The following is a 19,929-nucleotide window of genomic DNA, read 5'->3' as shown; positions in this document are numbered from 1 at the left end:
TAAATGCTTTTAGTGTTAAAGAAGTGGGTGTTTGGGGTTTTTTTACAGTGTGTAAGAGGAGGTTGGTTTGGTTTTTTCCGGCCTAAAATTATCCTGGAACTCTCATTACTGGGGAGGATTCTCAGAGCTCCTTTTGATTTGTGTTTCTGTTGGCCATCTTAAAAAGCCAACTGCAATGTTTAGTTTTTTGTCTCACAAATGACTGAGTTAAAATCCTGTTCGGGAATGTTTGTCCTTGGTGCATGTACATGAATGTGAAGAATGTGTTTGCAGAGTGGATATCATCCCACTGCTTTAGATGGATAGTGGGAATTTCACAATGAACACTAATTTTTAAAAGGTTTTTTTGTGTGTGAATATTATACGTAGTTTACCAGCCTTAACATGATGTACAGTCTGAGAATAAGGTAATAATGTAATATTTACTTGACCACAAAGTTAATTATGTTTAGTTTAATATTAAAGCTATCTTTGTAAAACACGTAATGAGGCATCAGATCCTTTCAGAAAATTAGTTTGTTCTCAGTGGCAAAAGTGTTTTTTATTTTCTTGGCTAGAGCATGTGGGAATTGTGTGTGATTTCTTACAAGACACCTTTTAGACAATCCAAACCTTAACATTTTATCATCATGTATTTGCGTGGTGGTAGGAAGCAAGGGGCTACTTGGCTGCATTTGGCTTGAGTCTTGCTGGTTTTGATTGTTAGTTAAATATCACAGAAGTAAAAACTACAAACTAAAAGCACAGCCCTTCTTGAAGAAGAATATTGGAGTTGAAAGGTGTTTACACCTTTAAAAGCCATAAGCTTTTAAAGCATTAGTGACTACATTTCCAAACACCCCTAAAGCATTCTGTGAAATTCTGTTTGGAAGGATAACACACTAGATAAAGATCATCAGGAGCCTGCTGTGCAAATGGGGCAGTAAATTTCAATCGATGCAGGCAGGATCATGTAACATTCTTTAAGAGTAGTAGATACAGCACAGTGATTACTTTGAACTCATGACTGCTTACTTTTGCAGTGAAGTCTTCAAGGCTGCTCCTTCTTAAAGAAGGTACATGGGAATACCACAATAAGAAGATGGAGCTGGCTCTAAGGAAGGCCAGTCACATGCCGTGCTGACTCCACCTGGGTCAAAATTTCTTGGTCACTGTGATATGATATTCTTCAGAGACAACATATTTCATTGATATGGTTTGACCTCTGGCAGTTTCTTTTATTCTGGAAGTAGTTTGATGAGAAGGGAGAGGGAGAAGAGAAACTTCCCAAGTATTGGTGGATCCATGTATTAGTGAAACTCAAAGGGTGCAGACTCATAGAATCATTTTAACCTTGGAAGCCTTGTTGGTTTTGTTTGAGTATTCTTTACCTGGAGAGACCATAGTCACCAAAATTAGTCATTAGAGGGAGATCCAGGATTTTTATAATTCCTAAGTACACAGTCATTCTTTTCTTACTGCTGACTCTATTGCAGGGCATCTGTAAATCTGTAGAACAAACCTGGACTTGTTATTAAAACCTGTAGGCGGTGTATTTGGGTGTGAGAGGAATGACTGATTTCAGATTGATTATTAAGTAGTATTTTTGGTGATAGTCCAGGCTATTTTGAAAATGAAACTAATGAGAAAACTGCTTTAAGCAATTATGTGTTAGTTTGGGGGTTTTTAATGTTCATACTGAATTATAGCAGACCTTATTTTTTTCCTTGAGCTTTTTAGATATAAAAGAAATAAAATGGTCATAATGTATGAAGCAGTTGTATTTCTGTCTTTGTTGACTGAGGGAGCCCTTGGAGCAGCCTTCTCAATGCTTTGCGTGGTAAAGCCAATGCCCAAGCGTGTGTTCATCATACACTTTGACTAATTTGTGTTGGACTCCTGTGTATTAGGTAGAAAATTACATGTATGAAATGTCTCCTTATTCCAGGAAAAACATTGACGGGTGATGCACCTGATGGACACAGAGCTCACTTCTCTCAACAGACCACCCTTAACAAAGGACTTAGCAAGTCTATGGGATTTCTGTCCATTAGAGGAACACGAGATGAGGAAGAATTTTTCCAGGGCATTTCTGCAGATTACAGTTCGGGTCAGGAAGATGTTTTCTGTCCTCATAGGTGTAAAACCAATGAGCTTGAGAAAAAAGGTCACCTTCACACAGATGTCCCTCCCAAACGGAAAATATGGGCTTCTTCCACAGATTTGCTTTGTGCTACTGACAAGGCAGCTGAGAGGGACCATGCTGGAGGCCCTCACAGGCACAGCCATCAGTGTGAAACATTTACAGTACGGACTTCTACTGCTGCCAGGAACAAGGAAGCAAGATACTCTGATGGGAGCATAGCACTGGATGTCTTCGGACCGCAAAAACTGGACCAAACGTGCCACATGCCTGAGACATCAACTTCTGCAGCAATATCAAGTGCCTTTGACAGGATAAGAGAGAGACAGAAGAAGTTGCAGCTTCTGAGGGAAGCTATGAATGTAGAAGGTTAGTGAAGCTTTTTGATTTTTGCAGTATTTCAGTCGTCAAACAAAGATTTCTCATTATGATAAATTTGAGTTCTCTTGTAGCAGCTCTTGAAACAGCTGAGGTCTACGCTTCATCTTTTTTTTTTTTTTTTTTTTTTGCATAAAGTGAAGTAAAGAGCATCTGTTGCCAATGAAGATAAATGTCGTTGTCCAGATTGCTCACTCAGAATAGTTGATCTCTAACCAGTATCAAGCTAATCAATTGCAATTAAAAAAAAAAAAAAAAGCTGGTAACAGCCAATTGTCAAGCAATTTTTCTCAAAGGAAGATTCTCATCTCCAGCTGATAGAGATGGATTTATGTCCCTGAGGAAAGGCAGAATTTAATGTCCAGATCTCTGTTTTTTTGCTGTATAACTCTGGACTTTATCCCTTAAATATGTTTTTTTTTTTTTGGCCTTCTACTCAGATCTTCACTTCAGTGGGAACACTTCACACAAGTTCCATCAGTTCATTAAAAAAATGCATGGGGGAAAAACAAGTCATTGTAATTGTTATGGGAAAGTTATAAAATTACCTTGATGCAGAACCCTGTAACTAGAACTGCATGTTTTATTTTCTTTGGTTTTGTGGGGTGATTTTCAGGGGCTGTAAGTTTGAGATAGTTGGATAGAAACTGAGAGCAGAGCTGGATCCTGCTTGTGCTGGGTCAGAAAACATCACCTGGTCATCCAAGGTGTATGGTACAAGAGCTGTATGTACAGAGCTGGCTCAGGCATTTACTCAGGTGCACTCAAAGACTCGTGAGTTAGCCTGCCTGTTGTGTGACAGAAGTAACTGTGAAAACACACCCCACCTTGGCCTCCTTCTTCTGCCTGAGATAAACACCTCCATAGTAAGGAGAGATGATAAAGCTTTTTGTCAAGGTTGAATTTCTGAAAATGCCTGCTCATGCCCTTTGTAGTCATCTTGGGAGATGCTTGTATTGGAATTAGCATGGAAGCCAGATCCTTTCCTGTGTATGTGAGCCTTTTGTTCCACAAAGGAGGAGTGTTACTGAAATGGCATAGGCAGGTTACAATCTGCTGTGATTTCTGTACAGCTGGAGTTCTCTTGTGCTATCGGATCAGCATCTCCCGATGAGGGGATGAGGGTCAGGTTATCGTGTGAAGAAATGAACATAGATGAAAGCAGCCCTGTGGAGTTACCATTGTTTATCTATATGGAAGTTTACTATCTGTTGTTATCCACCAGGATGTCTGATGAGCTACAGGGAAGCTTGGTTGGCTTTTGGTTTAAGAGTCTGAAATCAACAGGGTCCATCTCAAGTTTATGAGTCAACTGGGATCTCTGGAGATAGACAGCTGACAGAGTTTAGGAGGAGGCCACTCCCAGCATTGGGAAAGCTCAATAGCCCTGTTGTTCAGGAGTGCAGCTTTGTGCAGGTTGGTGTTGCATAAGAGCAAAACCAAAAGCATGGCCAAACCCATTGATGAGCAATGGGTTTATCATTCTCATTCAGCAGATTGGGAGATGGCAGAAAACAAAACATGCCCATGCTTTGCAAACCGAGATCGACAGATGTGTGAAACTACTCGATTAGTAAAGGGGAATGGGTGAAAGTGCAGTCAAAGTAAACTGGGGACTGGGGCCTCAGGAGTCACAGAAGCTGAGTGACAAACATTTACAGGGAAGACTGAGGCAATAGCCAATGACTCACTGCCCATCCTTCTGAATTACTTGCTAGGAAAAAAGTAAAGACACTTTCTCAACAGGTAGCTGAGTTTCAGAGTTTTCTATTTTCAAGGAAGGTGTTTCACTCTTGAAGGTGGGAGTGTGTGCTTTACTGTTATATTTTAGCTCTCAATTGTTCAATTTCTTCAGTCAATTAACTACTTAAAGAAAATCTTTTGGACCAGAAACTAGTTGTGAATATGAATTTTTAATGAGCCAGTTTAAAGAAGTATTCTAGTAAGATGGATGATGAATGCTTTTTCACATAGGAGTTAGTTGCTGTTATGTCTTATAGGGCTTGAGAAACCTGTCTGGAAGTATCTATTCTGCCCTAGTGAGTAGATTCACAAAAGTCTTAATACATAAAGTCTGCTAGTCTGTTAAGACTTCTTTCCCTTTTCCTTTTTTTGTTCCATACCCATCTTATATTTCTTTACACAAGACATGTCCCTTGAGATCTTCCATAAAAAGTCTATTGCCAGTTTCATCTGTCAAAGAAATGAAAAATACAGTCTTGAGTCTTTGTGTGTTACTGTTGTATGTAATTTTGAAGTACTTAGTGGGTAGACAGATATTTCCACATCCAACACTATCAAGTGTCAAGTGTGTGTGGAATTACTCTTACTCTGACCAGTGCAGCTGAGAGGCATGAGTGAAAAACAAAGAAGAATAACTTACTTCAAAAGTTCATGCAGTTTGGAATCAGGGTTCAGTTCAGTCTGGAGGGGGAGAAACGGGTGAGGAGTCACAGGAAAGAGGGTCATAGTTGGGTAGCAGAGGAGAGACAATCTGCCTTCTCTTTGGTAGGTCTGGGGATATTTTCAGTTCAGTTGAGCCCAGGTCTAGGTTACAGCTAAGCCTGTGTAAATTGTATTAAGCCTCTGCTTTTGGCTGTATACATTGTTTTTCCATTTTTGAATTGTGAAGTGACATTGGACTCTCTGTGAGTTGAACTTGGCGAGATAAAACTTCTCTTCTCAAACTACAAAGGAATTTAAGTGACATATGGCTTATTTTTCTTTAACTTGCTTTGGGTTAAGCTGGAAAACTTTTCTGTTGTTCTTAAAACTTAAGGAGCTGACTGCCTTGGAAAAAGAAATTGTTCTTATGCACAGACTCTGGTTTGCCAAGCTTTCACTCAGAACAGATTTTTACAATCTAAATTATAAACTCATGAAAAACAGAGTTTATAGTGGAAAGAATGACAGCTTTAATTACAGCTGTGCTGTAGTACTTTGCAGTGAGCTGCAGACCATCTAAATTGCACTATAATGTACTGTTAGAGCATCTCAGATTTAGCCTCAAAAGGCTTCCAAGGACCATGACTGACTTGCTCTTGAACTTGCTGGCTTGTGTTAATCTGCTGTACAGTTTCAGGGTTGAGGTTGTTTATCTCTTCTATACTGAAGATGATTGTTTATGGCTAGTTGCCATTTAGCCAGATGGGGGCACGGCCAAGAGTCTGCTATTTGACTTACGGTGTAGCCTATTCTGATCACTAATAAGAGACTCCAAAAGTATGTGTTAATTTTACCAAGACAGTAAGTTCTTCATTTTTGCCCTTTTCTTCATTCTTGTTTTGTTATGGAGGTTTTGTGACCTTAGAATTTGTTAGAGTTAAGAAGTTGTTAGGTGTTAAACCCAAACATCTTACCTGTACCCACAGAGCAGGTTTTGTTTTCGGTGTTCTTTTGAAATTTGGAAATTGCTGCCTGGGCACCTGCTGATAGTGGCCCATTTCTTTCAGAGAGAAAATAATATTCTTTTACATTTTGCAAGCTTGCATTGCAGCTCAAGATTGTGAAGGTGTTGTCTGTTCTCCCATGCTCCAGTTTTTTTTGCCTTCTCTCCCACCAAACTGATTGTATCTCCTGACCCTTGTGAAGTGTACACACACACTCAAGTTTTCCTATCCTAGGCCTGCCTTCTAATGGCTCAGTAGATGGTAATGGTAGCCTTGTCTGAACCTCTCCTTTTGCTTAGGCAGCTCCTCCCCCCACTGTTTGTTTTGAGTGAATGCATAATTCAAAGTGAAAGGGTTTATGTGTTACTTGAGTGAATGAGTATCCTTTTGAAAACGTTTTTTTAAATGCAGTGTTGTTTATGAGGATGTTGTAAGTGACATGCATGAGGGAGCATAAAGTTTGCCCATGTCCTTGTGGAATACAGGAGGACAAAACCAGTTGTGAGAGTAGTAATATAGCTGGCTGTGGGTTGAAATAGCAGACAGGGCAAACAAAGATGGGAGGCTACTGAAAAAGTTGATCTTGCTGAAGCTCTGGAATGCTTAATCCAGGGGTGGGGAAATGGGGGTGATTTGTGAATATTCTCAAGCCTTTGTTAAATGTTTTTGCAATTGGCAACCATGTAAATTCCAGACCCACAGGTTGTGTTTATTCCTCTCTATTTCTACCTTTATTTTTTTTGCAACAGAAAACCCAGATTATTAAGTCCTCGGATTTTATACTATTTGTCCAATTATTGCTCTTGCTTCATAGAGCCAGCAGGAGGAGGCAGTAATAGTCTATATTTCTAGAAAGAGTATTTCCTCCTAAGTCTTCTTCCATGTGTTTATCTCATGAAACTTCTCGTTAGCTACCTTGAAGACTCATTTGGACCCCATTTATAAAATTTCCATGTTGTGACAGCCTGTGTTTAGCTGGGAAGGTTGCAGTTAAAGGTTACAGTTAGGGATACTCTAATTGCCTGTATTTTAGATGCTCTCTTAGTTTGAAGGTGTATTTTTGAATAAGGGAAAATTTCTGCAGGTAATCAGGCAGCTGTTGGTAGCAAATTTATCCCAGCAGATTAAGCCCCAGAGATTTGAATTTGGGAGCTTCTGTAGAAGTGGTTTAAATGGGAGACAGGATTTGGGGGGGGGGGGGGGGGAAATGAATAGTTACTTTACAAACTTAACACTGTGAATTCATTGAAGTGCACATACTTCCTTTTTCTCTTGAGTTCTGTGTTCTGGGTTTCTGAGTTCACTGTGGGCCATTGGAGTCATGTACAATGGCACATCTGTTTGCATGTGAAAGCAAAGGAAGGGGCAGTTTGCACATGTCTCTGTGGTGCTGCAGTGTGATTTAAATTCATTTGTGGCAAAATAGATTCTCATGTGGTTGGTCTGTCCAGTAAAACAATATTCAGAAATAATTTTAATGAATCTGACAGGTAGGATAATGGACTGATGCTATTTTGGTTACAGAACTCCAGCTGTTGATTTTACTGAGACAAGAGATACTGGCTTTTCAAGGAAGAAGGTATTTGTGGGATATCTGTAAAATACAAGTACTGTGGCATCAGCAACTATTGCTTTGTGCTGAGTTTCACAGCTTAACGTTAGGTAGTAAACTAGCTCTTACAATTGCATAATTGCACAGCAGAATGGCATCTGCTTTATCTCATCTATTGAGCTTTCAGCAGCTCACACAATCCGAGATTGTCAATTTCTGGTCAATACATTACATTCTCAGTCGGATAAAACATTTAAATTAAAACAGGCAAACAACTTTGTTAGACGAACTCTCTCTGGGCCTGTGTTAGTTTACATACCTTATCCCGGATGGCATGATGCAGATCCAGAAAGCAAAGGTGTCTTTCTAGCTACAGGACTCTTGACTTCCTACCAGACCCTGGCGTTGTTATTGTTAATCTCTCTGTTTTCCTTTCCAGCCTAGCACTAGAGATGTGTGCTCTCTGCAGTTTTCCAAGGCTACATTTTTCTACATTAGACTACATCTAATCTAAGGTAGATTAGATCCTTCCAGGCCCTCTGCATCAGATGGGGCTCCTTAGGGGGTTGCCTGGATAGCTGATGATTTGGACTGCATGTTTTCTCATGTGGAATGTGAGTGGTGGAAATCTTGCAAGTTAGAATGAGCCTGCTCCCCTGGAAGTCTGAATGGGATGGCTTCCTATGTCAGTTTTTGGATGTGAATCCCTACCAGGAATTTGAACTGGATCTCAATGTCCTTCCTGTTAAACCTATACTGGCTTGCATAAGATAGTTCAAGTTTCCTTAGATGAAAAGAGGAAAAGGAAAAGCAAATATGAATCTAATCTATTGATTTAACTCATGGGAAAGAAGTGAGTCCCAGCTTCTCCTGAAGGACAGTTAATGTGTTTTAAGTGGTGTTACTCTCCTGTAATAGGCACCCACCAGTAAACTTCAAAGGGCAAACGAGAGCTCTCTCCCTGTCACGAAACTGTCGGTTTAATTCTGCCGCCTTCTCTGTGCAGCCAGAAATAATTCTGTAATGATGTGTATTTGAAAACTTGTGTATCTGATGTGACTGGTGTTCAGGATAATGAAATTCCAAGCTGAATGCAGTTCTCTGATTTCTGTTGAAGTTGGCTGAGGCGAGGCTCTCTGTGAGTGACTTGTCCGGGCTTGCAGGTCTCGCCTTGCGTAAATAGCGTGTTTTGTTATTTTGTGCTGCGTGAGGTGCCTGGGAGGTTGTGCTCTGCTGGGTTTGATAGGGAACTTGGAAAAGCACCACTGGAGCACTAAGCAGCAAAAAGACAGACTCTCCAACTTGTTATGCATCGTCTACCTTTGTATCATGCTTATTAGTACAAATTTTATATATTAATTTTACTTGCAAACTCTTAAAACATGCTTAAACTCATGGGTTTTTTTCTGTTAAGGTATGAAATTGTTCAAAGTGTTCTGGTAAAAGATATAATCTAAACAGTGAAATGTTAAGGAAGGTAACTGATACTATTATTTTTGCTACAATGTACTTCGTGTTTGTAGACGTTAAATCAGTTCTGAAGTCTCTCTTCAGTCACTATAATTTTTTTAAAAAACAAACCAAAAAAACCCCAGAAACTAAGACAGAAAACCAAGGCCATTCACAATCCCCAGGGAAAATTGTAAATATAGGAGATAAGTGGTTTTATTGTAGTTTTAGCTTTTGTTGTCATTTTTCAGCTCCTTCCCAGCCAGTTTGTATAGAAGTTTGTCCTTACTTTTGGAACTTCTGTATGAAAAGCTAAACTTTAATTTGATCCCAGAACTGGGACTTTGTGACCTTTGGAAGCCAATTCTTAATTAGAAGCTTAGCTTGGACATGATCCAAGTGCCTTCTTTGAAGTTAAATCCTAATATGATACATTAGAATTGAGGAGAACTTGCTGGAGGAGACGAGAGAGCATAAATTATTTGGATGACTGTGCAAGCATTATAGATAGAATATTCTCAATATTTACATTTTAATGGAGTATTTGCAGGTCTGCAGTGCATATTCTGTCTGTGCCCTGGAAGGAAGGCACTTGGTTAAGAGGGGGTGCAGTGCTGAGGGGATGTGTAGTGGGTGTACACAGATGTTTGTTGTGTAGGCCAGCAGAGAACTGGAAGGAAGATGCCCCAGCAGCAAACAGTTCCACATCTGTATGTGTTTTCTCTAAACTGAGCAAAATGGATATAAATCTAGAGGATTTACATGAAATTTCAGGATGTAGCTTCTTAATTGCCTTGAAACTTTGCCTGGTAGCCCAGCATGGAAAGGTTGTTGAATGCTTCCAGGCCGATGAGAAGAATACCTTTGCTTGTGTTCTTGGGTTAAGTTGTGTGGTCTTGATTAGGGAGAAGATGTGACAAGACAGGAGTGTGGTCCTGTCTCCAGCTCTACTTGTGAATAGATCTGAGCCTTGTTGGGCCTTCTGTGGGGGTCTGTGGCAACACTGAGATAAACAGTGTGTGGAAATTTTGCTTTTTGTTTCTTGGTTCCTGGACTTCTTGGCCTACAGCATGGCACCAGCTCCTGCTAACAGGATGAGTCAGGAGAAATCAAGCACCCTGCAGAGTCCCATTGCATGCCACCCCCTACAAACACTTGTCTCGTGGTTTAACTGCATATTTCTGTTTTACCACGGGTTTGGTTTTTTTCCAAAATTTAATGTCTCAAAGAACCAGAGTGGAGCCATAATTTGTGTGCAATTTGAGAAGCCCTGGCTGCTGACTAAGTGGAAAAAAATACATCTGTTTAAAATCTCACATCATTTTTTATTGTTCCCTCTCCATCATCTTGCTTTAAAGTCACTTCAGCAGACTTGAAAAACCTACAGCTAATAAAACTACTGGGAAACAAGAGTTCTGGTTTTAGTTAAGCATTTCAGTACTGTAGCTCCAGTGTTGTATGTGGATTGATGCCTCACTTAAGGGCTAGGAGCATTTTGGAAACACGTCTCCAAAAGCTGCCCACTGAATTTGGTTTTCATTTCCCATGGTAGGCAAGTAATTGCTAGACTGGGGGCAGATTTCTTTGTTGTAAAGTCCACAACGTTGAAAGTAGCCATTGTGGAAGATTGAAGCAACCTCACTTCTCCCACACAGCCCCAGTGGATTCTTTTCATCTTGCTGTAGGTCCATACTATTCCTTTCTGAGGGTTAAAAGGTAAAATGTTCTTTGGATAAATTGGGTTTTGTCCCGCTAAACTGTGCAACTGCAGTGGGCTGGTGAGACTTGTTGGTTTCATGAGTTCATTTGTAGCTTTGCTTACCTTTCCCAGTTTTCTTAAAGATTCCCTACACAGCCCAAGTGAGCTGGGTAAAAATGGGGGAAATACTGGCTTTTAAAGAGGAAGGCTTTGGAAATGGATAGTCCAAAGTGAACATGGACTAGTCTTTAGTTCTTGGAGTACTGCATTATCTTACTTCTTTTCATGCTTCTTTCCTATTTGGAATTTTCCCTACTTCTGTAGGAATTCTGTATGAGTAGTAGGAATGAGTAGGAATTCTGTCATCTGACCCGACAGAAGTTTTGCAGCAGGTTTATTGGTCCCTCAGAATTTTTCACCACGTTTTGTTTTCTGGGTGTGAAAAGTTGGAACTTCCGATTTCCTTGTTGCAGCCTCCAGAAACATCTGCTCATTTGTTCCCCATTTTGTATTCTTGCATTGCGTATTCCTTGCTGTAGTGACTGGCACTTGTTTTCACAGCAGTTACATGTGTTTTTTCTATATCACTGCTTTGTTTTCAAAAACATTAACTCTAGTCAGACCAGAAACAGCCTTCTGCAAATAAGGACACCTGAGGTTTTTTTGTCTCATTTTGACAGAGAAGCATTGGTATTCCCAAGATGTAGAGACACTTTTTTGTGTGTGTTCTGCTTTTATGCACATTCTGTGTGTGGTTGTTGGCTTGTGCTTAGGAAAGTTCTGGGAGATGGTAGCAAATGTCAAGTACATACCCCCTTCTGTGGAGTCCATTGCTCCAGTATGTTATTTATGTAATCCCCTGAGAGTAGGAACTGAGACTCCTGTATTGATTTCTCATCACATCAGTTTAGCTGTTCTGGTTAATTAAATATCCTCTAGGGGCTTACTAATTGATTGTTAATCATATTTTGTGGATGTCAAAGATGAGCTGAATTATAATTTTCCAGTGCTTGCTTTATCTCTCTGGATGTTTTTTTCTTTTTATGTCATAAAGGAGTCAGGGACTGAGTTCTGGTGATTGCTTTTTACATGCAAGAGGTGAACACCAAGAGTTTGCACCTGGTTTGTTTGCAGGAGGGTTCTGTTTTTGTCTTGGGCCTCAGTGGGGTTTTTTTTAATACCAGTTTTAACTTGGAAGTGATGCTGAGGGAAGTTCAGAGGAGGTGGCTGCATTGGGATAGTCAAGAGAGGCCAGGCTGACCACAGAACCTCAGGCCATGGGAACAGAATGGAACTGCCCAGCATCCCCTGGGTGTTTGCTTTTAGACTCCATAGCCACAGGCATTTTAAAATGGTTTGAAAATATTTTTTTTAAATTTTCAAATGTTTGTGTTTGATTTTTACATTATGACTGTTGCTTTCTACTTCTGATACCTTGGTTTAAACTTTCAGAGCCTTTGAGAAGGTACAAATCTTATCACAGCGATGTTTATAGTACTTCGAGTGAAAGTCCATCTGTTATTTCTTCAGAACCAGATTTCAGGCAAGGTAAGACCTATGTTTAAAAATCAACCAAAAACCCAAAGAAACAAAAAAGCCTAAAGAAAAAAGTTTGAGAGGAAAACCAGACCATAAAAACCTTTAGTAGGAGTCTTGATAATTGTCCTGATACAAAGTTCTAAGATGATGAAATTACAACATCATGTACAGATCAGCGTAATGTGCAGTCTGTTCAGAAATGAATTTGACATTTAGCACTGTGGGAGGGAACTTGGTAGGAAAAGCTGGAAATAGTTAACTTTTTTGTAGAAGTGTTCTTTTTTAAATAACAGGAAATGCTGCAGAAAAATGATGGAGTTGTTGTTAGTGCACAATAACAGTGAATTACAAAAGCTTTATATGGGAGCTCCATGGTATAATTATATTGGTGGGTTTTACTAGGAGGGTTAAGTGGTTTAAAATTTATATGCCAAGGATTTCAGTGTAATGCTAAAGTACTACATAGTACAGGGTGTTAATAAGATAAATTTAAGTAGTTTCTATTAAATCCATCTCTTGAAAAAGCAGGAGATGATATGAAAGATTGTTTCCTGATGTATGGCAGGAAGAATAATCTTTGCAGAATCATTATAAAAAATGGAGACGAATCATTTGGTGAAAATTAAGAAAGAAAACAATAGTTAGGAAGCTGGAGTATAGCTGCAGTATATATATATTCTGTATGCACAGAATTCCAGCCCAGCCTCCATGTCCTCACTGCTCTCTCAACCTTCTTTGTCATTGTCTGTCCTTGTGCTTACTGAGCCAGCAGCCTGAGGAGCAGTAACAAATACTGAGGCTCCTGTAATTTCCCTTTGCTTGCTTGCAATTTGGAACAGGCTGTTTATGTGTTCCAGTCCAAAGTCAACAGCTCCCAAGTTTGTACAGGCAAGACAGAGCTGCCTTCTGCTGCCTTCAAGCAGTAGTGTATCTGGGCTCAGTGAAATGACTGTAAAAACCCCCTAAATCAATGTGGTTTTAGTGTATTCTGCAAGAGCTCTCCTGCCAGCTCTGTTTGCTGAGGGTACAGTAAGAGGGGGAAGTGAAATACTGTGCAAAATCAAGCTCGAAGTGAAGCATCTTGGGTGCTGCTACAGGAAGATCTCCCAGCAAAAGCTGTAATAAAAAAAAAAGAGAATCATAGGTTAATATATTGCCAGAAGGGAAAAAAACCCCTATAAATTATAATGAGGAGTCCTATTCCAGGGATAGTGGTAAGAAGTTCAGATACTGCTTTCTTAACTCATTATTTTGTGTACTGGGTGCATGGTTAATTAGCTGCTCTCTTTCTGGTCCGGAGTAGTTTTGTGTGATGTCTCTGCCATGTTTGTCTCAACTCATGGCTGACAAAAAAGATATGTTACCTTGGGAATGGGTCTATGAAATTTTGAGGAGTTTGATTTCTTTTAAGCCTTTCTTAGTATTCTTCTTCAAAGAACTATCAGCTATTTTTGTTGGGGTAAAACTGTAAGATAGCTCTGAAAACTGAAATCAACTTCATAATGTTAATTTGTTTAATACTGTAGTGCCATTGTGCAGAACACATAAATTTGATTCCTTCTGAGTAATCTCATGTGACTGATAAATCCTTGAGGTTTAGATGGGATTACTCTGTGTGCTTTGTTGCCCAGGTATTAATTTGTCTTTTGTTTTGCTAGTGAGAAGAAATGAAGCTTTCAAGAGAGATGATGCCAGTGGTGTGTTATCAGGTGCTGATGATATCTCTACATCAAGTCAAGCTAATTCTCAGAGAACAAGGTAAACCCTTTGAAAACAATATAGCTTTTTCTTTATCAAAGAATGTATTCTAAATCTGCAGGTGAAGTTTTTCACTCCCATCCTTAGTTCTGGTTAAGACTAAAAAAACAAAGCATGTAATACTTGAATGAAAATAGCATTTTGGAATTATTTATTGCATTTTGAAGTAAAAGTCTCATGATGCACTGTAATGTAGAGGTAAGTTGGGTGCCCACATTCAGTTCCCATGTTTAATAGAGTCTGGGTTGAACTCAGGTTGTTGTAACTGTCAGAAGGTCAGAGGCTATGTTCTGCTTGGAACTATTTAATTATTTTTTAAATCATACTTTTTCAGATCAAAATTTTTGAAATTGCTGATATTAATACATATTTATTTGTGGGGTTTTTTTCCATTTAATAAGGAAATGGAGGCATGCTTATTTCCTTGAAATAAGTAAAAAGACATACATTTGGTTTGGTTGTTTTGGCAAAATCTTTAGTTCATGTTTTTATGTTTGGATTTTTTTTTTTAATACCTCAGCACTTATTAAGCAGGACAATTCAGTAACAGTTTATGCTTTTTGAAAATTACTTTGCTGTGTAGTGTATTCAAATATAGCACCTGTGTGAGTTTCATTTTTCCAAATTCCATTCATCAATGCAGCTTTAAAGAGTAGGTTCTTCGAAGCTTTGAACATCACCTTTGATACAGCATCTTTTTAATACAGCAGAAATATATCTTGCAATATCGGTTATGTTTTGAGAATGGTTCCACTCTAAAGGTTTGAAAAATTTTAATGACATTGACCTTTTGGATTTAAAAGTTTCTTCTGGTCTCTGCCAGATACCTAGTCACCTTGGAATATTTTATCAAAATTATACAGATAATTTTTGTAGCAAGGGGTAAAAAATAAAGGCACATCTTCTTGCCCTCTTCCCTCATCACATCACAGCAACAAAGCCTTCCTTTGGCAGCTTTTTACTTTGTATGCTGTAGAACAGGAGCAATATATTGCTGCTGTACTCAATATTCTGGGACATTTATATGTTTTTGGCATATGTTGGAGGAGAATCTTGCTCTATCCTATTAAAAAAACTTGGAAACGTGTAAAGATTTGGCCTGTCTCGGGTGATGTGGCACTGCTGGTGAATGTGTCCTCCATGTTCACTTAAAGCAAAGAGTAAATAGGGCTTAGAGGCATGCTTTGAACATGGAGATGAAAATGAGTGTCTGCTCCATGCACTATATTGTGTGCCAGAAGTGGATCTGGGTAAGGCAGGGTCTCAAATGAACTGCGTATCAGGGAGGTGAGCACGAGAAGAGCTCCTTGGAGGTCGTACAGCTTTTGGTTACCTTGTTTGATGAATGGGTTTCCTTACTACCTGCACTTTGCCTGAGAAATGCAGAGTCATCTAAAAACCTATATATTGGCATTTCTGGCAGGGAAGAAGTATTTGAGTGCAGCTTAACTGAGTCCACACAGTTTTGTTGTCAGGAACATGGTATCTGTGTAATGCTGTATGTGTTAATGGTGTCCAAGCAGTCACGGGAGTCCAGCCTGTCTTCACATAATATAGGTGCTTTTATGGCAGACTTCTAAGGGTTACTGGTTTATATTCCATGTAACCCTGATAAAGAACTGTATATTTTTACATTGTGTTTCATTTCATGCTGTTTTAGCACCTCACTAAAAAGGCAAATCAGATTATTGCCACTGTATGTACAGAAACAATATATAGATCTCTTAAGTAATTTGCCTTTTTTTTTTTTTTTTTACTTTGGTGAAAACTGCTAAGTCAACCTTCCTTCTGCTTTGCCTGGAACCCAGGAAATTGCCCATTCAGCACCCGTAGTTATGCTTCCAACTAAACCAGCAGTAATTTGCAGATGCTGTTAGAGAACTTTTGTTTCTATTTACAAAGTATTTCAGAAACAGAAAGTAGTATGTGGTATGTAAATGAGTCACATTGTAAGTGAGTCATTGTTGTAAATGAATCAGACCTATTATGCAAGTGAAAATGCTGAGGTGAAGCAGCACGTAGTTTCTCATGGTTTGTTTCGCATTATTTTACATTACTCTGTTAAGACTGGTACTTTTAATGGATGTAATTTGTATATGTGTGAAATCTAGAAGTAAAATATATTTTGCAAGCACAGCATAGACTTACCTGTTGTACTTAGCAACAGAATGAGTTTTACTTCTATGTAACTATACAGTATTTTTTAGTCTTTTTTAATCTCCTGTATCCTTGACCTCCACTCTGATACCACTGCACTTGCACAAAAATATTATGGTAGAGTACCACAGGTAGTTATTTACTGATTTTCATAATTGTTCACCCATTTTTATAGGTGAACAAGTTTGGGTTTTTTTCTTAATCTAGCTACCAGAGAGTATGTATATCCAAGATGAAAAAAATGAGACTTCCAGCTAGTTTTATCAGATTTTTTTTTTTGCAGACCTACTGAGAAACAGGACAGCAGCCATAAGCAGAATTCAGTCCTGTTCTAATACTTATATTATACCTAATACTAATATGAGCTGAATAGAAAACAGTGTGCTCTCTCTCTTACTACAGCAGCTCCTAAAATACTCCAGTGCTAACAAGTGTAAAAGAAATTCCATCCAATATGGTAGTTAGTTAAATGGGGGATTTCTAAGAAAATAACTTGACATTGCATGTTGCTGCTTTAAGATGTCCTGTGTTGCAACACACCATGGCTTTTATAGATTCAGAAACCTCAGGTCTCAGAGTAAAACTGGTGATAACAAGTAGTTCCAAGGAGCAGGATCTCAGAGTTTACATGCTTTGGCTGGCCATTTGATTCCACAGTTTGGGGAAGCATATGCCACTTAATCTTTCACTTAAATTCCATTAGCACTTGGGAGCATTCAAGTGCTCATTCAGTGCACTTGGGAGCACTCTCTTGCATTCAAGAGACACCATCAATACCTCAGTACATATTAATTTTACTGCTTCTGTGGCATAGTCTTGGAGACAGTGTGCTTAATTATCCACAGAATTATCCTGATAAAATTGGGTTGTACATCAAAAAGGAGGATTTGGATTTGAGGGGGGTTTCTTTTAAAAGAAGCAGCAGAGATGTTCAGAGTTATCAGAAGGTGCAGCTTGTGCTGTTTGGGTGGGCATGTGCTGATGTTAAATTAGCAGAAGCCATAGACATTCAGTATTACCCTTCTTGTGGTCTGTGACTGTTGTTATCCTTTAAGCTTCTTGGAATGCTTTCCTTGTGGCAATGGCTTGTGTCTTGTTTCCTCTCTGCTTCTTATATTCCTTGGGTTTTTTTCCTTTTTTACTTCTGTTTTCTTTTTCCTCCTTTACTATTTCTTCCTTTTTCTCTCTAGGAGCAGCAGCTGACATGGATCTCTTCCTTCTGTTGCCTTTTCCTTCCAGTAGATTACATTTTCATACCCTTCCTGCCTTACCAAAAGACATCCATCTTTCTCAGTCTATTCCTGACTTTCCCACTGCACTAATCATTAGGGAATGCCTACCTGCTTCCCTTCTTCCAACTTCCTTCTCTGATCCAATACCTGCTAATTTCTTGGTAAGTACACCAGGTGAAGAGGGAATTCACTTCCCTTATTTTTTCGAGTGTCAGCCTTCCAGGTTTGTGCTCCCCTACCATCTGCAGGTTAATAAGCAGCTGTGAGGTTCTGGTTTGCAGTCAGACACTGATGAAAATACAGAGTAGCAGCCAAGTACTTGTCTGATGAAGCACCACACAAAACACACTTCTGTGATGCTATCTGTTAGGAATGTAGACTTTTTTTTTTTCTTTCTTCTAGTAATAACACTTGCATATTCAGAACTTCACGAATGAGCTCTCCTCATTTCAACATATTTCCTTTTCTGTAGGAGAGATGCATTCCTTGTCTTGGAACCTAAAGACTGAATCATGTTGTTCCCTCCCCATGAAAACTGGCAGTCTGACCAAGCCAGAGTTCATTTTACTGACCCAGGATGCCGAAACGTGCAGATTTATGTTTGGTGGTAGTACTTATGTACTAAGATAGGAAAATTTGTAAAACCTTAGGTTTTTGAGCTTCCTCCAGGGACACCCCATACCCACCCAATATTCAAAGAAATTAATGTCAACAGAGATGGTAAAACCAACCTAGTGATAAAAACTGCTCATTGCTGTTTTTAAAAAGACAAGATATTTTTCTGCAGTAGATGTTTTCACAGTAGCAAGTTTTTAGATAGAGCCAGTTGCAACATGTCTTTTTAAAATGTCTTTGATAATTCATAGATATTTATGTTCAGAAAGTGTTTGTTTTTGTTTTATTTCAGAGCCCATCCTTAGACCTTGATCTGAAGGGTGCTTGTGGGTGTATTTAGCTTAGGGTTTTGTCAATATTCCCATATATGTCCATCCTTACAAGTTTCCTCACAGTGAAAAGCTAAGCATGTGCACATGTGCTGGCAGGTCTGAGGCCTTTTCTCGTTTCTTTGTCCCTTTAGGTGCATGTTATTCAGTCTTTTGTAGGGGAAAAAAAAAAAAAAAAAACAAAACAGAGGAGGGAGAAGGGAAATAAATGCTGTGGAAAGCCCTGCACAGGGGAAAGGATAACGGGCTTACATTAATACATTTGTTCCATAACTACTCTGTATCTTCCCTGAAATTCTCTTTGAGGAATGTTAACATTGTTCTCTTATATTTACTCTTCTTATTTTAAGGCTGGTTTTGTATGCTAACCAATGACACTTTAGTATAAAAAGTATTGGTATTAGCTAGTAATGTTGTAAAAAGATAAAAATAAAATTTGAAAGCACATCCAGTTTAGCAAGTGTAGGCAAGTGTACTGTCTTGGACAGGTGCATTTTTCTCTTAGCTTATTAACAAGATTTGTCACTCATCAGATATATCTTTAGGTTCTCCTAGGAAGTAGGCATATAAATGTAATGTAGTTTTAAGAAGTCTGTATGTCACCTTACTACAAAGGGCCCTGTGCCACTCAGTGCATGATTACTCTCTGTTTATGTTTATTTCTAAACGTGACTGCAATGATACACAGTCTTCTAAACATTTTCTTTGCTTTTTCCTGTTTTTCATTACTCAGTTTGGGTGGCATGATTAACACTCAGTTTAGAATTTCCAAAAAAATGGGCTTTTTTTAATGAAAGCCACCTTAGTTTCTCCTGTCCATTTTTGTTTAAGAATTGCCTCTGTACAGTTATGTTAACAAAGGGAGAACGTTGCTTTTTCTTGGTTTAGGATTGCTACAGAAGGCTCAATTGGTTTTTGTTTAGTTTGGGGTTTGAAGGTGTTTTCCTGTAAGCGTGGGACAGAAAGAAGGGGAGTGAAAGTTGGGTTTTTTTTTTGTTTGTTTTTTGATTTCTCAGTTGTTCACATTTCCTAACCAGCCATTTTATTTTTCAAATAAAAAATGGCTTTTGTTTACCCAAACAAGATGTGAATTTCTTTCCTTATGTAAAGAATGAGACTGATAGGATGTTTGGGATCAATAGTTGCAGAAAAGAAATTTCAGATATGTTGCTGTGTTTTTTTGAAATACTGATGTAATTTTTGTTTGTTTCTTCGGATTTGTTCCTTCAGATTATGAATTTAGACTCTAATTTAGTCATTGGGGAGCTGTATATCAGCCAGGCCATTCTTGGGAATTTAAAAAAAAAGGAACTATTTTCAGCAAACTAAGATTATGGAAACATTAGTGTATGATATTTAGAATACTTTAGTATATAGGATGTTATTACATAAACATTGTAATGTAAATATTTCAAGCTGTACTACTTCTCAGGAGAAAGCAGGGAATAAATATCAGGCCCATGCAAGAAGAAAGTGTTGAAGCAATATTTTGGAGAAAGTACACTATTATGCCAGTATTTTATTTAATGACATGTTTTTGAGCATGCCTTTTTCACAGTCCCCACATGAACACAGAAATTAAGATATTTGCAAAGCATTAATACTTCTCTTCTTCTTGTACATCTACTAATTTTGCACTGATTCACTGGGTTTGCAGTGTTGAGTATTTCTTCAGACTGCAGCTGAGCCTTTATTTTCATATGAATAAAT

The 19,929-nt window shown here is 38.6% G+C and overlaps 1 protein-coding gene across 1 annotated transcript in view; it reads left to right on the top strand.

Moving 5' to 3' along the window:
* The window catches only part of PTPN13 (protein tyrosine phosphatase non-receptor type 13), a 112,393-nt gene that overhangs the window by 51,895 nt on the left and 40,569 nt on the right, over positions 1 to 19,929 (top strand). Inside the window, exons 7-9 of the mRNA XM_041489254.1 lie at positions 1,928 to 2,491; positions 12,042 to 12,137; positions 13,787 to 13,886. Coding sequence (XP_041345188.1) covers positions 1,928 to 2,491; positions 12,042 to 12,137; positions 13,787 to 13,886 — 760 coding nt within the window. The remainder of the gene's footprint in view (positions 1 to 1,927; positions 2,492 to 12,041; positions 12,138 to 13,786; positions 13,887 to 19,929) is intronic.

Source organism: Pyrgilauda ruficollis, unplaced genomic scaffold (genome assembly GCF_017590135.1).
Source record: "Pyrgilauda ruficollis isolate IOZ18807 unplaced genomic scaffold, ASM1759013v1 scaffold91, whole genome shotgun sequence".
NCBI lineage: Eukaryota > Metazoa > Chordata > Aves > Passeriformes > Passeridae > Pyrgilauda > Pyrgilauda ruficollis.
The sequence above is the reverse complement of the archived record's forward strand: the minus strand, read 5'-3'. Positions and strand labels throughout refer to the sequence as shown.